Genomic DNA, 17500 nt, shown 5'->3' with positions numbered 1-17500 from the left:
TTTTTGGTTGATGGTTTTTTTGCAGCTTCCCTTATTTAGTTCTTGAAATGAAGATTGAAGTAAGAACGAAAACTTGCAAAAATGTGTAGGTTTAATAGCTTATTCTAACTTCTCTTCTGTTTTTTCTTACGTTTTTGCTTCTCTTGTGCTCTTATCGTCTCATCTGAATGCTTATGTTAACCCCCCATACGCTCTTTGTTCCTGAAATATAGACTAAAGTAAGATAAAGAAATAAAGATGATGTGCATACTGGCTTACCATCTTGTTGCAGCTTCCCTTTCTTTCTCAGGTTATAATTCCTTTCCTTTAGTGTACTCGCGCGCCCACACACCGTAACTCAGGCGTGCCACGTGGTGCATAATATTGGTGGCATCAGATGGACGGTAATGGTGCAAGTTTAGTTCACTTTTAATGGACTCAGCGCGCGGCGACGTTCACTAAGGAGGCTTCGATTCCATTCCTGATACACGCTCTCATTAAAACGCTCAGGTGTGTGGCGGTACCTGGGAATTATTACGTGTCGTTTTGGTGCTGGCAGAATATAATGTGGAGGATATTAAGTCTTATTTCACTACACAGCAAGTATGTGTGTTCTGTCACTCTGAAATATGAATACTTGCTCCTTGGAATCACTGCATCTCATTTGCTACAAGAACTGAAGAATTAAGTCCTGAAATGCCTCTTCTTTAGTATTTTCTTATATTTAGGAGATAATTAGGAATTCTTTATTTCCTGGCCTTTCTTCGTCTATTGTTCATTAAAAAAAAATGTATATATATATAGTTCATTAATTCAGTAACAAGGGTAATTAGTTAATGATCTCAGCAGCAAGAATAATGTAGACACACGAGATAACACACAAATAACCCATTACCTCAAATCGTTCAGTAACTCTTGGTTAATTAGACACGCCAGTACACAATGATAAGAATGAATTTATTATCAACACATCTACAACGAGTATCTGGGCAGTTGATACCGTGATGGCACAACCACCAGCTCTCTCTACACTACCACAAAAAAATACAAAAGAAAATAGCAATAAGAGCGCACAAAATCGGCTTCATCAATCAGTGTATCGAGAACATTAAAATCACGCCCATTTGGAGGTAGACAAGGAGGGATGGAGAAGATAATATTGAAAGTAGAATAGGATTTAAGTTACCATGCATGTTTCTCCTATTCTTCTGTTGTGTCTCCCCTCAGTTCCTTCCTAAATGACAAGGTAAGGACGCGGACAGGTAAAGGGGTGAAAGAGTTAACGAGGGTGGAGGTAATCGTGAAACTATGACAGATACTCTTTTTATATTCTTTCCCTGCGTGTTTCTTCTCTTTTTCTGAACGTGAAGGTGAGACGCGGACAAACAAAGAAGTAGAAGTAGTCAAGGGGAAGAGGAAGTCAAGGGGAAGAGGAGTTGAAGTCACGGATCAGGAAGGGAAAGCTTGAATCCATCTAGAGACGAGTGTGAATCCAACATCATTCCACCTTAAAATTCATGCCGTTGTTGGTGGTGTGTTTCTCTATCCACTCGTCCATCTCCTGCTCCAGCTCCGGCGTGAAGTGACTCTTCCACCCCCCCGACGTGCCTGCGTGGGTGGAGGAGGAGGAGGAGGAGGAGGAGGAGGTGGATTAGGTTAGGTTAAATTACGTTTGGTTTGATTTGGTTTGGTTTGGTTAGGTGGAGTTGATTAAATATATGCATATGCACATACGCACAGACAGACAGACAAAGTTACGCTCCCACTCATCCACACCCATCCACAATCATCCACACCCACACACCTTTCCTGAAGAAGTTAGTGAACAGTCCATCTTTCATTGGTTCTCCTCTCCCCTTCATGCTGCTAAATGAAGTGTGACGCGCCACCTGTAGAGAGAGAGACAGACAGACAGACAGAGAGGGAGAGAGAGAGAGAGAGAGAGAGAGAGAGAGAGAGAGAGAGAGAGAGAGAGAGAGAGAGAGAGAGAGAGAGGGAGAGGGAGAGGGATAAATAGTTGAGTTATATAAAGATCATTAGGGAATTAATCACAGAAAAAAAGTTAAAAACAAAAGTTGAATGATGTTAATTTAGTCCCCTGAGTGATTTCAGCACGAGTGGCGGGAGGAGGTGCCTGGCTGAACACACACACACACACACACACACACACACACATCACAATAACAAAAGCAATATCCTGCTATGCTCAAGGCTCTGTAGGAAAGTAGGAGGCAAGGAATCCACTGCTGCACTCCTTTTCACATTACCAACAGGAGAAACACTCTTGAGAACCTGGCTAATCATCTCTGTGCCCTTTGAAAACAGTCGTGGAGGAAGAGCGCAGCGTTCCTGACACACTGCCGACTGAGCCACCTCGCAGACTCGAAGGCTGAACAGTAAACAATACGTACATGGCACAATTGCAGCTAAGCAATCATAAGAGGCCTCCACATCGACTGGCCTTCCTCTCTGTAGCCTAAAAATCGGTGGAAAATTGCCCGGAACTCATTCATAAGTGGGTGTTTCCGTTGCGCCCCGCCCGCCTGGCCCGCCCATTACTGGAGGCAACGTCGGAAGGGTTGCGTAGAGTAAATTCTTCATTATTGCCAACCACTGCAATACCTCACCGCCGCTCGCTCTCTCTCTCTCCCGCCACCCTGCCTCGCGTGGACTCGTGTGAAGGGTTTGTGTGAAGAATACGGGTTGTAATGTTGTGTTGGGTAAGGGTCGAGGATTAGGGAAAGCAGCCATCAGGGTTACACGTGGTCGTCTTTGTGTAGTGTCTTATCGTCCTTATCGATTCTTTGTCCATACACTGATCTAATCTAACCACCTAATACAGTGAGATAATGATACTAGAGATAGGCGGGTAGATGGTTAGTTATTTCGATAGACAAAGACAGATAGATTGATAGACATAAAAGAACGACAAACAGACAGACAGCTCGCGCCTGCACACTCACGGCGTCCAGCTGGCTCTGGGTGAGGTCTGCTCCGGTGAAGTCGTTGAGGCGTTGCAGGTGAGTCATAGTGTCAGCCTTGAGCTCCTCGTAGAAGACAAAGCGCATGTTGGGGTGGTCCCGCTGCTCCCACGCCTCCTGCACGTGACGCCAGTACGGCCCGAAGATAACTGCCGGGGACCACAGCGCGTCAGTAACCAACCATATTTAACCTTTTGTTCTCCCATTAGGGTTATTTAAAGACATGAGGGAAGCTGCAACTTATCTTAATCTAATAGAAGCTTTATTCAGGATTATTTGAGTACACAACAACATAAAGGACATAAAGAAAAATGTAAACCTAACCAATGCTTTATTCTCATTAGTAGAGATTAAACATGACTCTCTCTCTCTCTCTCTCTCTCTCTCAAAGACACACACACACACAAAAAACAAAAAAAACAAAGCAGAGATCCCCACCACCACCACCACCACCACCACCACCACCACACTCACGGTTATCCTGCATGAAACTTCTGGTGAAGGACTCGAAAGCGGAAGAGAATTCACCCACATTTATTTTCATCATCATGTTGAAGTAGGAGACAATCACGTCCTTGGGGTTCCTCATCATATACACCACCTGTAGAAGACGCCAGGTGAGAGGCAGGTGAAGCACAGGTGTAGGGGAAGGGGTTCAGGTATCAGTCATTAGTATCAGGTAAGGGACAGGTGAGGGACGGGGCTCAGCTATCAGTATCAGGGGAGATGGATAAGGCACAGGTGAGGGAAAGACTATAAAACGACCCACTTCTCCCCGTAACAGCAAAATTAGACCTTTCAGTTGACCTTTTTCACTCTTTGTTGACCTTAGCTAGTGCCCCTCATACATAAAAAGCAAGGAGTTAGGTCACAGTGATACCTGAAGGGACGGAGCATCAGGTGTGCCAGTCATAATTAGCGCTCGCATCTCACCTTTGCCTTGTCGAGGAAATCTGGCGCCATGAGAGACAGCGGCAGATGACTTTTGATAATTCTACGTCCGGACATAAGCTCAGTGATTTGCAGCATGATCCCGTCCTCCGTGCGCCGATCCGGGCAAACCTCTGTGAACCATTTCCGGAATGCTTCGAACTTAAGGAACTGAGTCACTTGGGAGTCGAAAATGAAGTCGAACCTGGAAAGAGGGTTTTAGGTTATGGGATTGTGTGTTTTTTGTTTTATGTTCGGAGGATTGACTGGAAGGTTAAGAGAATGTTTGGCGTACTGGTTGGAAAGATTATGGAAAGTTAACAGGACTCGTAAAAATTATGATGGCTGGGAAGATTGTTAATTTAGCAAGGGTAACTGGAAATGTGGGAATTTTGAACGAATGGCTGAAAGGGTTATGGGATATTTGAAGCAGTGACTGGAAAAGAAAAAAAAAAAAATGGGTTTTGTAGTACTGACTGGAAAGATTGGAAGATTTAGAAGACTGGATGTGAAAAGGGACCAGCTAGAATGAATATGACCGTTTTTTTCTATAAATTTAAACTGAACCACTACTGTCTGTGTGTGTTTGTGGGGGGGGGGGATGTGGGGCGGAGAGGGTCCACTCACGAAATATCCGGCGAACGGTTTAGGATGGGCGTGTTGGTCTCAGGATGGTTTAGGTCCGGATTGTGTACCATTGTCCACAAAATCTCCTGCATCCACGTGGTTCCGGACTTCGGGTAGGACATCACCACCAGGTCGTCCGGCCGGAACTGTAAGGGGGGAAGGGAGAGAAGGGGACATGGTAGGGAGGAACTGGGGTGGCGGGGGGGACTCATAAACGTAGCAGTGTCGTGTATATTGAAGCAGGAGGAAGGGAGGAGGGGGAGATAAAATGCAGCGGCGGGCAATGGTGAAGGGCGTCTCATAAAGTTAGCCAAATAGTGTTATATTGAGGCAGCGCTCACTGGTGCTAAGCCTTACTGTAGGGACGAGAGGGTCATAACACTCCGCGTGACACTAACTGGCGTGGATGTTATAGTGGAAGGTGGCAAGCTTGGCAGAGTGGAGTTATATTGAGGCATGGCTGAGGGAGTGAGATGCTTACTACTGCCAGGCCTCGCTGTGGGGGAGGGAGGGTCACAGCACTACACGGGACAGTAATTGGCACATCCGTTACGCCGCGTGGTGCTGCTCTTAAATCTGACATTAATATAACAGTGGCAATGAGAGCAGTACGCCTCAATAACACTAATGACACCTGTACTGCTCACTCACCTTAAAGTTGTACACCTTGTCGCAGTACTTGGTGACCATGGGGTCCGGCAGCAGCCACCCATCAGGCTGCAGGCGCACCATGGCACACGGGAAAACCACGCCCGTGTCCATGATCTCCTTCTGCTCCTCCAGCGTGAGCGGCACCGCCTCGTGACCGCTGAGCAGTTTGGTCTTACTCATGTTGCTGGCTGTCACTCACTGCTGGAGGAGAGCAGAGTAAAGGTGTGTTATGTACTGCAGTGCCACCTGAGTGCTGTAGAGAGATGGACCTGTTGACTTTTGGTCCTGGCGGCTGTCGTTCATTACTGATGTAGGAGAGGTGGCATGTCAGGCTGTGCTCTGTCTTGTGGCGCGTGAGTGACCGATGACAGGGACAGAGACAAATCTATTTACTTTCAATTCTGGTGCTGTCGCGCAACACTAATGTAGGAGAGGAGTGCTGCACATTACGGCGGTACTGTCCGAGGGAGGGTGCGTCGTGAGGGTAACCAGTAATGCTTGAGGGGTCTATAAAGGGCCAGAAAATTGCTCCAGAAACAACTTTAGCCTTTCCTGACATCACTAGTACCCCTGACCTCCACCTTGGCCGTCTCCATCACAGCCTTAATACACGCTAAGTACGGAGATTAGTTCCCAGCCACGCGGAAACTTATGCTGGAGATAACTCGTAATCCGACCGCTTATGTAGGCTTGTACTGTTAATCGCTCTCCTATCATGGCTTCAAAGGTCAGAGATTCACCAGGTTCTCAGCTTCCTTCTGTCATTAGAGCAGAAACCTTGATGAACTGCCACTGTAATTGTGAAACCTTTTGTCACTTGGTACACGTCTCCCTAATTACCAGTCATTCTGAAACATCTTTACTTGTTTTTACAGTCACATCCAATATTTAAACTAGATAGAAATTGCAAAATCTATTTTCATAACTTTCTTGCAGATCTTATAAAGATTTCATACCTTACATATGGTAGGGATGGCGGTCTCGTATCAAAGTGAAAGGGTTGATGGGTTCCACTTGAGCATGTAGGTGAGATAAGACGGCGAAACTTTTGGGAACACGATTTTTTACCTCTACTTCCAATCACCTCTAGTGGAGTTACTGGAGGGAACACGATTTTTCACCCCTTTCAATCGCCTCTAGTGGGGGTTACTGGAGAGAACACGATTTTTCACCCCTTTCAATGGCCTCTAGGGGAGTTACTGGAGGAAACACGATTTTTCACCCCTTTCAATCGCTTCTAGGGGGAGTTACTGGAAAGAACACGATTTTTCACCCCTTTCAATCGCCTCTTGGGGGAGTTACTGGAGGAAACACGATTTTCACCCCTTTCAATCGCCTCTAGTGGGAGTTACTGGAGGAAACACGATTTTTCACCCCTTTCAATCGCCTCTAGTGGAGTTACTGGAGGAAACACGATTTTCACCCCTTTCAATCGCCTCTAGGGGGAGTTACTGGAGGAAACACGATTTTCACCCCTTTCAATCGCTTCTAGGGGGAGTTACTGGAGAGAACACGATTTTTCACCCCTTTCAATGGCCTCTAGTGGGAGTTACTGGAGAGAACACGATTTTCACCCCTTTCAATCGCCTCTAGTGGGAGTTACTGGAGAGAACACGATTTTTCACCCCTTTCAATCGCCTCTAGTGGGAGTTACTGGAGAGAACACGATTTTTCACCCCTTTCAATCGCCTCTAGTGGGAGTTACTGGAGAGAACACGATTTTTCACCCCTTTCAATGGCCTCTAGTGGGAGTTACTGGAGTGGTGAGAAGTGTTTGTTTAGTGATGGTTTAACAAATTGTGCGTCTTCCATGGAGAAAAGCAAAGCAACTGGATTTTTCAAGCAGTTCATGATTCTAGTGATGCTTTAACACGAATTCCGCATCATTATCTGGAAATATATAATTCATGTAACGTTTCAAGGATGGGTGCGTGATTTTAATGGTAGTTTAACACGAACTCTGCATAGTCATTAAAAAAAATAAATAAATGAAGGACCGGAGCTTTTTCAAGGGAGTTTATGATTTTAGTGGTAGATTAACGCCCACGAGAACCCAAATAATTATCTTTCGTCCTTTATAAATTCCAGATGTGAGAATGGTGCAAGAATACGTAACTTGGCCTCTTTTTGGGGACAAGGGGCGCTATCAGCAGGGAGAGAAAGGTGTACACGCCTCCCTTAAGTACACTCGTTATCCTTATCTTCACCCCAGACGTTGCTTTTTATTACATACCCTGCTGATGAAGGGACCGCGAGGACACCTGTACTTGAGAGGACACCTGCACTCGGTAGGGCACAGAGACACAGTTCATTATTCAGAAACGCCTTGCTCTTTCCTTATCACTTAACCAAGAGTATTTTCCAAGGCCACAGAGATGATTAGCCATGTTTGCAAGTGTGTTTCTCCTGTTGTTGATGTAGAAATCGTGTTAATCTGTCACTAGAACTGTAAAAACACCCTTAAAAACTAGTGTAACTTCACGACAAATTTCAAAGAGCACACAGATGATGAGGAGCAGGGTTCGCAAGAGGGTTTGTCATGTTAATAATATAGAAATGTTGTTAATCTGCCACTAGAACTTTAAAAACACCCTTAAAACTCCTGCCACTTTATCACGATTATTTTTAAAGGCCCCACGAATGATTAGGTGGGATCTCAAGTGTTTCTCCTCTTAATAATGTAGAAATCTCGTTAATCTATCACTTGAACCGTAAAAGCACACCTGGAAACTCGTATCTTCTGAGTGTAGTAAAGGTGTGGCCAGAAATGCTTTAGAATACTTAAAATCCACAGACTGGTAATCGTTCCGTTTTCTTTTACCTGACATGCTGAGGGAGACTCTTCTATCTGAGTATCTGGGTACCGTCCAGCCATCACATGCAATAGTTCACCATTCTATTGTTACTGTTATGATATGTTCCCTTTTTTTTATTTCCTCAGCATGAGTTACCTAGGAATGACATGCGCACACACACCAACGCACGCACGCACTCCTATCACCTCTCATCACTTTACACCTTATCCTTGCCATCTTGATAAGGTTCCGCATGATATTTACACTGATATTTACGTTATACAGTTCACATAACGCTAAATCACACATCAGTTTCATCTTTGCCACTTTTCACCATCATTCACCTCTCCTCTCCCATTACACTCCCCCCCTCTATAATTGCGCAGTTTACAGCATACGAAACCTTCTCGACACTCTTGGTCACCGGTCATCATTACACATCTACAACTTCATTCTTGTCATGATGATCCTGGTCTATAATACTGTATCTTATTTAATCATACATTACTTTCATCTTCATTATCACAGTGGTAGATGAATGGAATAGACTCAGTGATGTTAGCGCAGAGCTTGATAACATTAATATTTAGATACGAGACCTGAAGAAACTGGTGGATGAATAGAATAGAATCAGTAATCAGGTTAAGAGTTGAATTAATAGGGAGAGTCATGCATGGTTAACAATGGGAAGGTTTTACTGTAAAGAGGGGCTGCCACGTGTATGCCTGATCACGTGCTGCAGCTCCCCTTACGTTCTTTACGAGGCTGTGCATATCTGGTCCTCTCATTACAAGTGGAATGCTAGATTAATTCCCGCCTTAGAGTCATGAATTGCTTGTATACATCCGCCCTGCCTTTCTACAAGTCATCGCCGGAAAGTCACGGTGTTGTAAGTTACTGATGATATTTTCCTTCTTTCTCGTTTGTTCTGTCAGTCTGTTGTCTCTGGGTGCTGTGTTGCAACTTCCCCGGACAGTCGCCACACCTAGTCATGTTCACTATCTTACTACACCTAGTCATTTCCTCTATCGTACTATATCTATTCATTTTCATTATCATGTTACCACTATCAGTATATAATTTTCACTATTTCCTGCTTTCATTTTCACTGTCAGTTAACTATTTTTGCACTGTCATTATTACTATCACTATCAGTCAGTATCACGGTCTTATTACCATCATTTACACTGTTTTACATTATCACTTTTCATCACTATCATCGCCACTATCAGCATCACCATCACCACCATCATTATCACGCTCATCTTCACTATTGCACAGAATCATTACCACTATCATTTCCACTCGTGAACGGAAGCCAAAGATACATACAAATGATTCGGTAATTATAAGTAACTATGGTAATCTATAACCACAAAGTTATATACAAGATTATTATTCTTACATACATTTCATTAAAAGTTCTGGTGCGTATTTGCGTATGTGCATGTTGTTAGTATCACCCACAGCCACTACCACCACCACTACCACCACTACCACACACACACACACACTTACCAAGGGTTTTAGAACGAGGAGCTGTGGTTGTGAACGAGTGTACGATGGGGGACGAACTGAGGAGCAGCAGGGTTGTGGTAGCGGGTGGCTGGGAGGAGCAAGGGGGAGGAGGAGGAGGAGGAGGAGGAGGAGGTACAGTGGGGTGAAGGGGTGGGGAGTGCGGGGAAGGTGTGCGATGGTGGCTGGCTGGGAGGAGCAAGTGGAAGGAGGGAGGAGGAGGAGGAGGTACAGTGGAGTGAAGGAGTAGGGGGTGTGGTGAAGGTGGTGATAATAGCTGGCTGGGAGGAGCATATGGAAGGAGGGAGGAAGAGATACAGGGAGATGAAGGGTGAAGAGCTGAGTGGCGGAGGTTCAAACCCCATCTATCAGTGACCACTTTCCTATGCTCCCATGGTGATAAATTACCGTGTTATCTGAAGCACTAAAAGCATTATATGGAACTTGCACTTCGCCATCTCCTTTCACTCTCATTCGCTGTCATGAAGGGGTTAAAATGGTGACTGCTATTTCATTATTTATTTTCCTTACTGTCGCAATCACTTTGGCTCAGCGTCCTTGAGTGTCTGACGGTCAAGAAGTAAAGGTGTGACTTAGGTGTGACTGGTGTTCTAGTGTGCTTACCTGCGTAATGTTAATGATTAGGCAGGTGTGTAAGGGGAGGGCATATGCTTAATCAGGCAGGTGTTTTGGTTATTAATGTATGAAGTGATGGAAAAGGAGAATTCTAAAACTATTTTGCTTTATACGTGAATCATCTCCTCTTAAAGAAAACGGGAAAAGGGGTACTAGTTTTTTCTTTTAATTTCTTTCCTATCGTTCGTTCTTAATGCCTGCAACAATTTCTCTTTTATTAGTCTTCCTAGTTATATCAATTTCATCAACTCTTACGGATTAATTTATCTTAAAATTTACATGACTCTTGAGATTACTTCTGCAACGATTACATCTTCATTATTTTACTCCTGAACCATCTGTCTCTGCCACACCTCCATTTTTGCTACTCTTCATTATTATACTCCTGAACAGTCTCTATTACACCTCCACTTGCCTTCTGAAAGCGATTACAACTCCACTGAACTCATGAAACGTGGCTCGGGACTGCTCATGAACTTCTGGAGCATCGATTGTAACTCTGAAACTGATCAAAACTCTGCTCAGAAAACTTCCCGAAACTTTTGTATTTAACTTCTCGAAACTTTTATATTAAACTTCTCGAAACTTTTATATTTAACTTCTCGAAACTTTTATATTTAACTTCTCAAAACTTTTATATTAAACTTCTCGAAACTTTTGTATTTAACTTCTCGAAACTTTTATATTTAACTTCTCGAAACTTTTATATTTAACTTCTCAAAACTTTTATATTTAACTTTTCAAAACTTTTACATTTAACTTATCAAAACTTTTATATTTAACTTCTCAAAACTTTTATATTTAACTTTTCAATCATTAATTGCAAACACTAGGGTAACTCAATCATAACTATTTTAACAAAACTAAGCAATCATTTGTACTAGAATGATAATAACCACTAACCTGTCAACTAAATAACCTAAGCTAACTTAACCATGAACTTCTCAGCTAAACAATTTCTGATAACTTCAATAAACACTCTTAACAATCAACTGCTAATTCAACCACCAGTGTGACTTCTTGAATAGATAACAAACTTTCCAAATAACACAATATTAAATCCAATAAACAAAATCAACACAAACTAAACTTAATCTGACTCAAGTAATTTTCCAGGTGGCGCTCAGGCGAGGGAGAGAAAAAAAAAGTCTTGTTCTTTTCTTGCATTTGTGCTTTATGTTATTCACCAAACATCCGCTCCGTGCTTCCTGGCAGGCAAATGTTATTGTTCGGACTCAAAACAGCTGGTGGCGTTCTTTGGACAAACATTAGGCGATGCTGTGAGGCGTGTGTGTGTGTGTGTGTGTGTGTGTGTGTGTGAGTGTGTGTGTGTGTGAGTGTGTGGGTGGGTGTAGACGTCTCGTTTCCGGCAGATAGGTACTCGTAAGTAGGTGTGGTATATGGAGTGCATCGGTTCTCCCTTCAGGTCACATGCGCCACGTAATACCAGATAAGATACCGCACTGTGATAAGCCTCCCACGGCAACCGGTGAAAATATAATCTGCATGATAACAATAAAGTGGAGGGCTCATTTCAAGCTCTTTTCCCCACTTTTTCTGGTATTTTTCTTTATTGCCTTTCGTAACTACTTTTCTTGTAATCTTCATTCGTTCACTATTCTTCTCGTTATTGTCTTTTTTCTCTGTACCGGATTTGTTTATTTTGTTTTCAGATCCCCTCTTGGGTAGAATTTATGACATTAACCTCTAGGGCAAGAAAACTCGTGGGAAAGTCTACAATTGAAGCTGCCAGTCCCTTCCTTGTTTCCGTGTAGATGCTTATAAAGATCCCATACACTGTTCTTGGTATCGTGAAGTGTTGCATTATCATAGTAACATCATAACTCAACACTGACTTGAGACCATTTTAAGAACCGTACTATGGGATGAAACTAGTGGTCAACATAGTACAGTGGGATCACGCGCGCTTTCGGTGACTAACGGGTGATAAGGCGCGTGGGTTCGAATCCTGGCCCCGAGGGTAGTAAGGGCCACTCTGGGTAACGGGTGTCAAATCATAGTTCTTCGTTAGGAGGCACCGTTCTGGCCCTGATACACGAGGGAAACCAAACGAAGAACTGAAGAAAGGAAAAATATGTTGTTCAAGAGGTGGTACCATTGACACCTCACCAAACTTGTCTCAATGTTTTTTTTTTTACCCGCACCGAAGATAAGCATTACTAAAATAGCATCTGAACTCACGAGGTTTGCTATCAAAGGCCAGGGAGATGAGTAATCACTTTCTCATGTTTTTTTTTTTTTTTTTTTTTTTTTTTTGTCTCGGTGATGTAAAATTCCTGTCATTTCATCACGCGGGGAAATCTTGGGGACGTACAAACAGAGAACCGGATGTCCCTGTAGTAGTGTGCCACCACAGGGTCGGAGTCAGTTAACCCTTTGCTTTTTGATACACCTCCTTAATTACTAATCACTGTGAGATATCTTTATTTGTTCTACAGCCACCTCCAATCTTCAAACTGGATAGAAATTGTAAAGGATGTTCATTTTAAGCCCCTTCTTTCCTGTAGATGCTTATAAAGATTTCATGCATTACTTCTGGTGCTGTTAACTGTCTCGTATCGCAGTGAAAGGGTTAAGATGACAGTTCCAGAGCCAGAATTAAGTGAAATGTCTTGATAATTCATCCTCACTTTCTGTTTGGAGTGTTAAAAATTCCCGTCGCGTGTTTATTTATCTTTCCTTTAATTTATCCTTATTGTGATGCAGGTTGACGGTGACACAATGAGCACAGAGGCCACGCGTAGTTATAGCAGATGTTTTCAACCTTCACTTTATGTTATCATTGAAAACCTGCAGTAACTTTCACTCCAGCTTGTTGGCAGTGCGTGAGGGAAGAGACGGCAGACCTTTGAAGATTATTTTACAGTTTACTTCAGCGTTGATACGGGGAAGAGGAAAGAAAAGTCTCGTTCTATCTTGAGCAGTTCAGACAAGCAGCGACATTCATATGAGATAGCATGATGAAACATTTGACATTTTTTATCGTTTTTTTCCTCGGCTGTGATATGAAATGAAAGAAAAAAAAAAGCAATACAACACCTCAAATATTGTCTCTTCCTATCTCAAGCACTCCAGACAAGCAGATTCGCCGCAGCTTGTTTACACTGCTTGAGATTGGACTAGGTAACATTGATGATTTTCTTTTTTATTTTTTTCACCGTTTTCTTTTCCGTTCTGATATGGAAAAACCAAGAAAAAAAGCTTAAATAATGCTTTGTCCTCCCTCAATCAGTTCAAACAAGCAGATTCACCTCAGCTTGTTTGCATTGCTTCAGACTGGACCAGGAAACATATGAGGGATGTTTTTGACGTTTTCTTCGATTCCTCGGCTCTCTAACACATCCTCGTCGTATCTGAACCACTTCAAACTAGCTGAAGCGGATGCTACTTGTCTGATATAGGAGGAGGAAACGCTTGAAAAACAACACTGACAGCTTATCACTGGAATATTAAGAGGGTAGGTATGAGAACTGTGAACTTTAAACCTTTCACTGTTCTAGTCTCTCTCTTACATTACACCATAACTCATAAATACAGTAATACGGAATGGGAAGTGAATTTTTTTTGTCATTTCTCAGCTACTAATGTATTAAAGAGACTACAGCAAGAATGAGTGTCTAAGAGGTGATAGGTTTCCATGTTTATTTAGTAGTAAGAGAAGATTAAACAAAGCACACACAGGCCCCAGTAATGCCAAAAACACGACAGGAAACAAAGACGAGTCATAATTTTTGTCACTTCTTAGCTGCTGAAGTACTAAAGAGACCAGCAAGAATAAGTGAAAAGTGATAGATTTCTGTGTTTATTTAGTAGTGAGAGTAGATCAAACAAAGCACAAACAGATCCCGGTAATGCCAACAGTACCTGCGTGGTGGAAGAGATAAAAACAATACGACAACTCATCCCTGAAATTTTAGCGGCAATGGAAAGTTTAAAGATCAGACATCACGGCACTTCACACAACAAAAACCCTCGAGTATGTATTTAATTTTGTTTTATATCTCGATCATCTTTTTATTCCCTGTACTTGTGTGAATATGGCAACTTAAGCGATCCCATCAACAGATCCATCAATAAGCGTCACTAATGTTTATCTTGATCTTACCCCATGCGTCCCTTCAGGTTAATGAGCCCAGGTGAGGATACGTGACTCAGGTGAGGGTACGTAAATCAAGGTAGGGGTAAGGCTAGTTGAGGTTAGGTAAAGGCAGGTGAGGTTAGGTAAGAACAGGTGTCATAAGGTGAGGCAAGGTGACGGACGGTACTTGATGCTAGGTAAGGTTAGGTAAAGGCAGGTGAGGTTAGGTAAGGACAGGTGTCATAAGGTGAGGCAAGGTGACGGACGGTACTTGATGCTAGGTAAGGTTAGGTAAAGGCAGGTGAGGTTAGGTAAGGACAGGTGACATAAGGTGAGGCAAGGTGACGGACGGTACTTGATGCTAGGTAAGGTTAGGTAAAGGCAGGTGAGGTTAGGTAAGGACAGGTGAGATAAGGTGAGGCAAGGTGACGGACGGTACTTGATGATAGGTAAGGTTAGGTAAAGGCAGGTGAGGTTAGGTAAGGACAGGTGAGATAAGATTAGGTTAGGTAAAGATAAATGAGATGAGATTAGGTTAGGTTAATTCATGTGATGTGAGGCTAACTGAAAAGCCACGAAAGTACTTTTGAATTAAAAACGAAGAGAAAGCATACACAGCACACACAAAAAAAGAATCATTAAGCTAAAAATTTACTTAGAGCCACTTTAACACTCACAAAACAACGGAAACACATAAAACAACACAAAAACGAATAAGTAAACTATTTAAACTCACTCAAACATAAACAAACAACACAAAAAAACGAATAAGTAAACTATTTAAACTCACTCAAACATAAACAAACAACACAAAAACGAATAAATAAACTATTTAAACTCACTCAGTCATGAACAACCAACGCAAACATAACACAACTCAAATTATGGATAAATAAACCACAAGCTCACTTTAAACTCACTCCAACACTCACAAAACCGACAGAACAACACAACACAACACAACACAACACACGAAAAATCACCACAAAGCTACACATACACTTTAAGATCACACAGATTCTCACAAAACAAAAAAATAATACTCTTTCTCACGGTCAAAGCTTATCCAGTCTTCGCTCCTTCCCCTCTCCCCGGTGACTCTTGAATGACTAAGCCGTATATATTCCTACGCCTCACCTTTGCTCCTCCCACTTCCAACCCTCCCTTTCCCCCTTTCTCACATGATTTCCTCTCCTCCCCTTTTCCGCCCCCTTTTCTCCATATCGTCATTCTTTTATTGGTCTATCTGTTTACCGCCTTTGTTCTCTCTCTCTCTCTCTCTCTCTCTCTCTCTGTCTATCTGTGTCTGTGTCTGTCTCTGTCTCAAAAAAAGGATTATCCGTGTTCTTATTTTCACTTCTTTCTTTTCTATTGCTTTATTTCTCATTTTCCTTTTCTTTTTCCATCTCATCCCCGTCTTCTGTTTAAGCTTTCGTGGGTCAAGATTAAGTGGGTTTGTTTTGGTGTAGTTACCGTGATAGTAATGGGAGAGAAAACGATGCTTCATGTGTGAAAGAAAACGTTTATTTTTATGGGTAACCTGTTTAAAGTGATTTAGGTGAAGGTGTGAGTGTACTAGTGTACGGGGATTGAATAGTGTTTACGAAATAAAAGTACGAGGTTAAGGGAACCTAAATAAACGATGGAAGATGAAGGGGCGTGATAAAAATAGATAAATTATAAATAATCTAATTAATAAATTCTGTTAACGAAGGAATGTTTTATTATCATCATCATCATCATCATCATGTGTTTCTGCTGCTGCTGCTGCTGCTGTTGTTGTTGTTTTTGTTTTTGTTGTTGTTGTTGTTGTTGTCCTTTCTTGTTCTTGTTCTTCCTGCTACACATTCTTTTTCACAATGTCTTCATCTTGTCCACCACCACCACCACCACCACCAGCACCACCACCACCACCACCTCCTGGCACGTGGCAATGTCCTCAGAATTCACAGGTTTTGAGAATCCTTTTTTTTTTTTTTTTTTTTTTTGGAAGCGAAGTGGTGTACTGAGCCCCAGGGGAGGAAGATTCGCTGGGGACTCGTGTGGGGTGATCGGGGTGGGGGTGGAAGACTGCTGGGGACGCGTGGAAATTTGTGGAGTTTTGTAGTGGATCCTGTAGTGGTGGATTTGATTCTTGTGGCTCAGTGCCGTGTTATTCTGAAGAGGAAAGGGTTAAGGTAGATTAAGTTAAGTTAGGTTAGGTTAGGTTAGGCGTAGATCATTGTGGAGTTTCATAGTGGATTCTGTAGCGGTGGATTTCCTTCTTGTGTCTCAGTGAAGTGTTATCCTGAAGAGGATAGGGAATATAAAGTACTTAGGTTTCTTGAGTAAATATCTTTGCCTTCAGCTTTCACCTCTACGCTTCAAGTAAAAGTGTGAGTGTTGTGTTCTCAGAAAGATCAAGATAAGCACTTGAGTCTGCTAATAAAACTAAATATCTGTGCTTTAAACTTCCACTTCATGTTAAGATAGAGGTTTGTGTTCTAAGAAAGATTAGGAACATGAAACACTCAATTCTCCTAATGAATCCAAATATATCTACCTAACCCTTTACCTCAGTTCACGCCAGCAGTCACCTTTACATGATCTGTATGTTGCCTGTAGGAGAACACTAAGCTTCAGAATAACAGAACATTAACTGGCTATTACTGTTAGGGGAGACAATAACCTTCAGATAACGAGGCAACATGACGCGTACACCACAAGCACACCACAACTACAACCACAACCACACCACTTCGAGGAATGGAATAAAAAAACACCACAGAGGCCACCACAACATTTCGTCACCTAAACCCACACGAGTCTCGCCCTTAAGACCCCAGTGGCATTGAGGCGAAAGTTGAACAAAGAGGGTTTAAAATTAAGCCCTTGTTGCATAGCGGCGGCTCAGGGGGTGTCAATAATTGCTGACCGGGAAACTTGCAGACTGACTCAGCTGTTATGTTCATTGTGAGAGGAAGGAGAAACTTTCGTGACCTTTTTGTGCCTATGAATGCTAATTAGGGCACGTGGGTGTGTGTGTGTGTGCGTGCGTGTGGGAGGGTATATGAGTGTAGAAGTGTAGGAGTGTGTGTGAGCGTAGACGTCTGTTAAAGGATGTGCGAGGATGTAGGAGTGTGTCAGGGTGTATTAGTGTGTGAGATAGTGTGTGAGGATGTGTCGGGGTGTAAGGAGAGCATATGAGGGTGTGTCAGGGTGTATTAGTATGTGAGATAGTGTGTCAGGGTGTGTCGGGGTGTAAGGAGAGCATATGAGGGTGTGTCAGGGTGTATTAGTATGTGAGA

The 17500-nt window shown here is 42.7% G+C and overlaps 1 protein-coding gene across 4 annotated transcripts; it reads right to left on the bottom strand.

The window, feature by feature from the left end:
* Positions 1 to 915: 915 nt before the first annotated feature.
* LOC135091831 (sulfotransferase 1E1-like) lies at positions 916 to 15371 on the bottom strand. Of its 4 annotated transcripts, none has more exons than XM_063989831.1 (8): positions 15267 to 15371; positions 5169 to 5369; positions 4518 to 4663; positions 3894 to 4095; positions 3435 to 3561; positions 2943 to 3109; positions 1784 to 1868; positions 916 to 1587 (listed from the first exon to the last, which is right to left on the bottom strand). In XM_063989831.1, exons 2-8 carry the CDS (start codon positions 5346 to 5348, stop codon positions 1478 to 1480), a joined length of 1017 nt encoding a protein of 338 aa, XP_063845901.1. In that variant the 5' UTR covers positions 5349 to 5369; positions 15267 to 15371; the 3' UTR covers positions 916 to 1477. The 4 variants fall into 4 exon arrangements, with proteins under 4 accessions (XP_063845901.1, XP_063845903.1, XP_063845900.1 ...); XM_063989833.1 differs by having other exon boundaries at positions 5169 to 5366; positions 15267 to 15349; XM_063989830.1 differs by lacking the exon at positions 15267 to 15371 and adding an exon at positions 9482 to 9640.
* Positions 15372 to 17500: the final 2129 nt, after the last annotated feature.

The sequence above is a fragment of the Scylla paramamosain genome, chromosome 38 (genome assembly GCF_035594125.1).
Source record: "Scylla paramamosain isolate STU-SP2022 chromosome 38, ASM3559412v1, whole genome shotgun sequence".
Lineage (NCBI taxonomy): Eukaryota > Metazoa > Arthropoda > Malacostraca > Decapoda > Portunidae > Scylla > Scylla paramamosain.
This window is presented reverse-complemented; position numbering and strand designations above follow the sequence as displayed.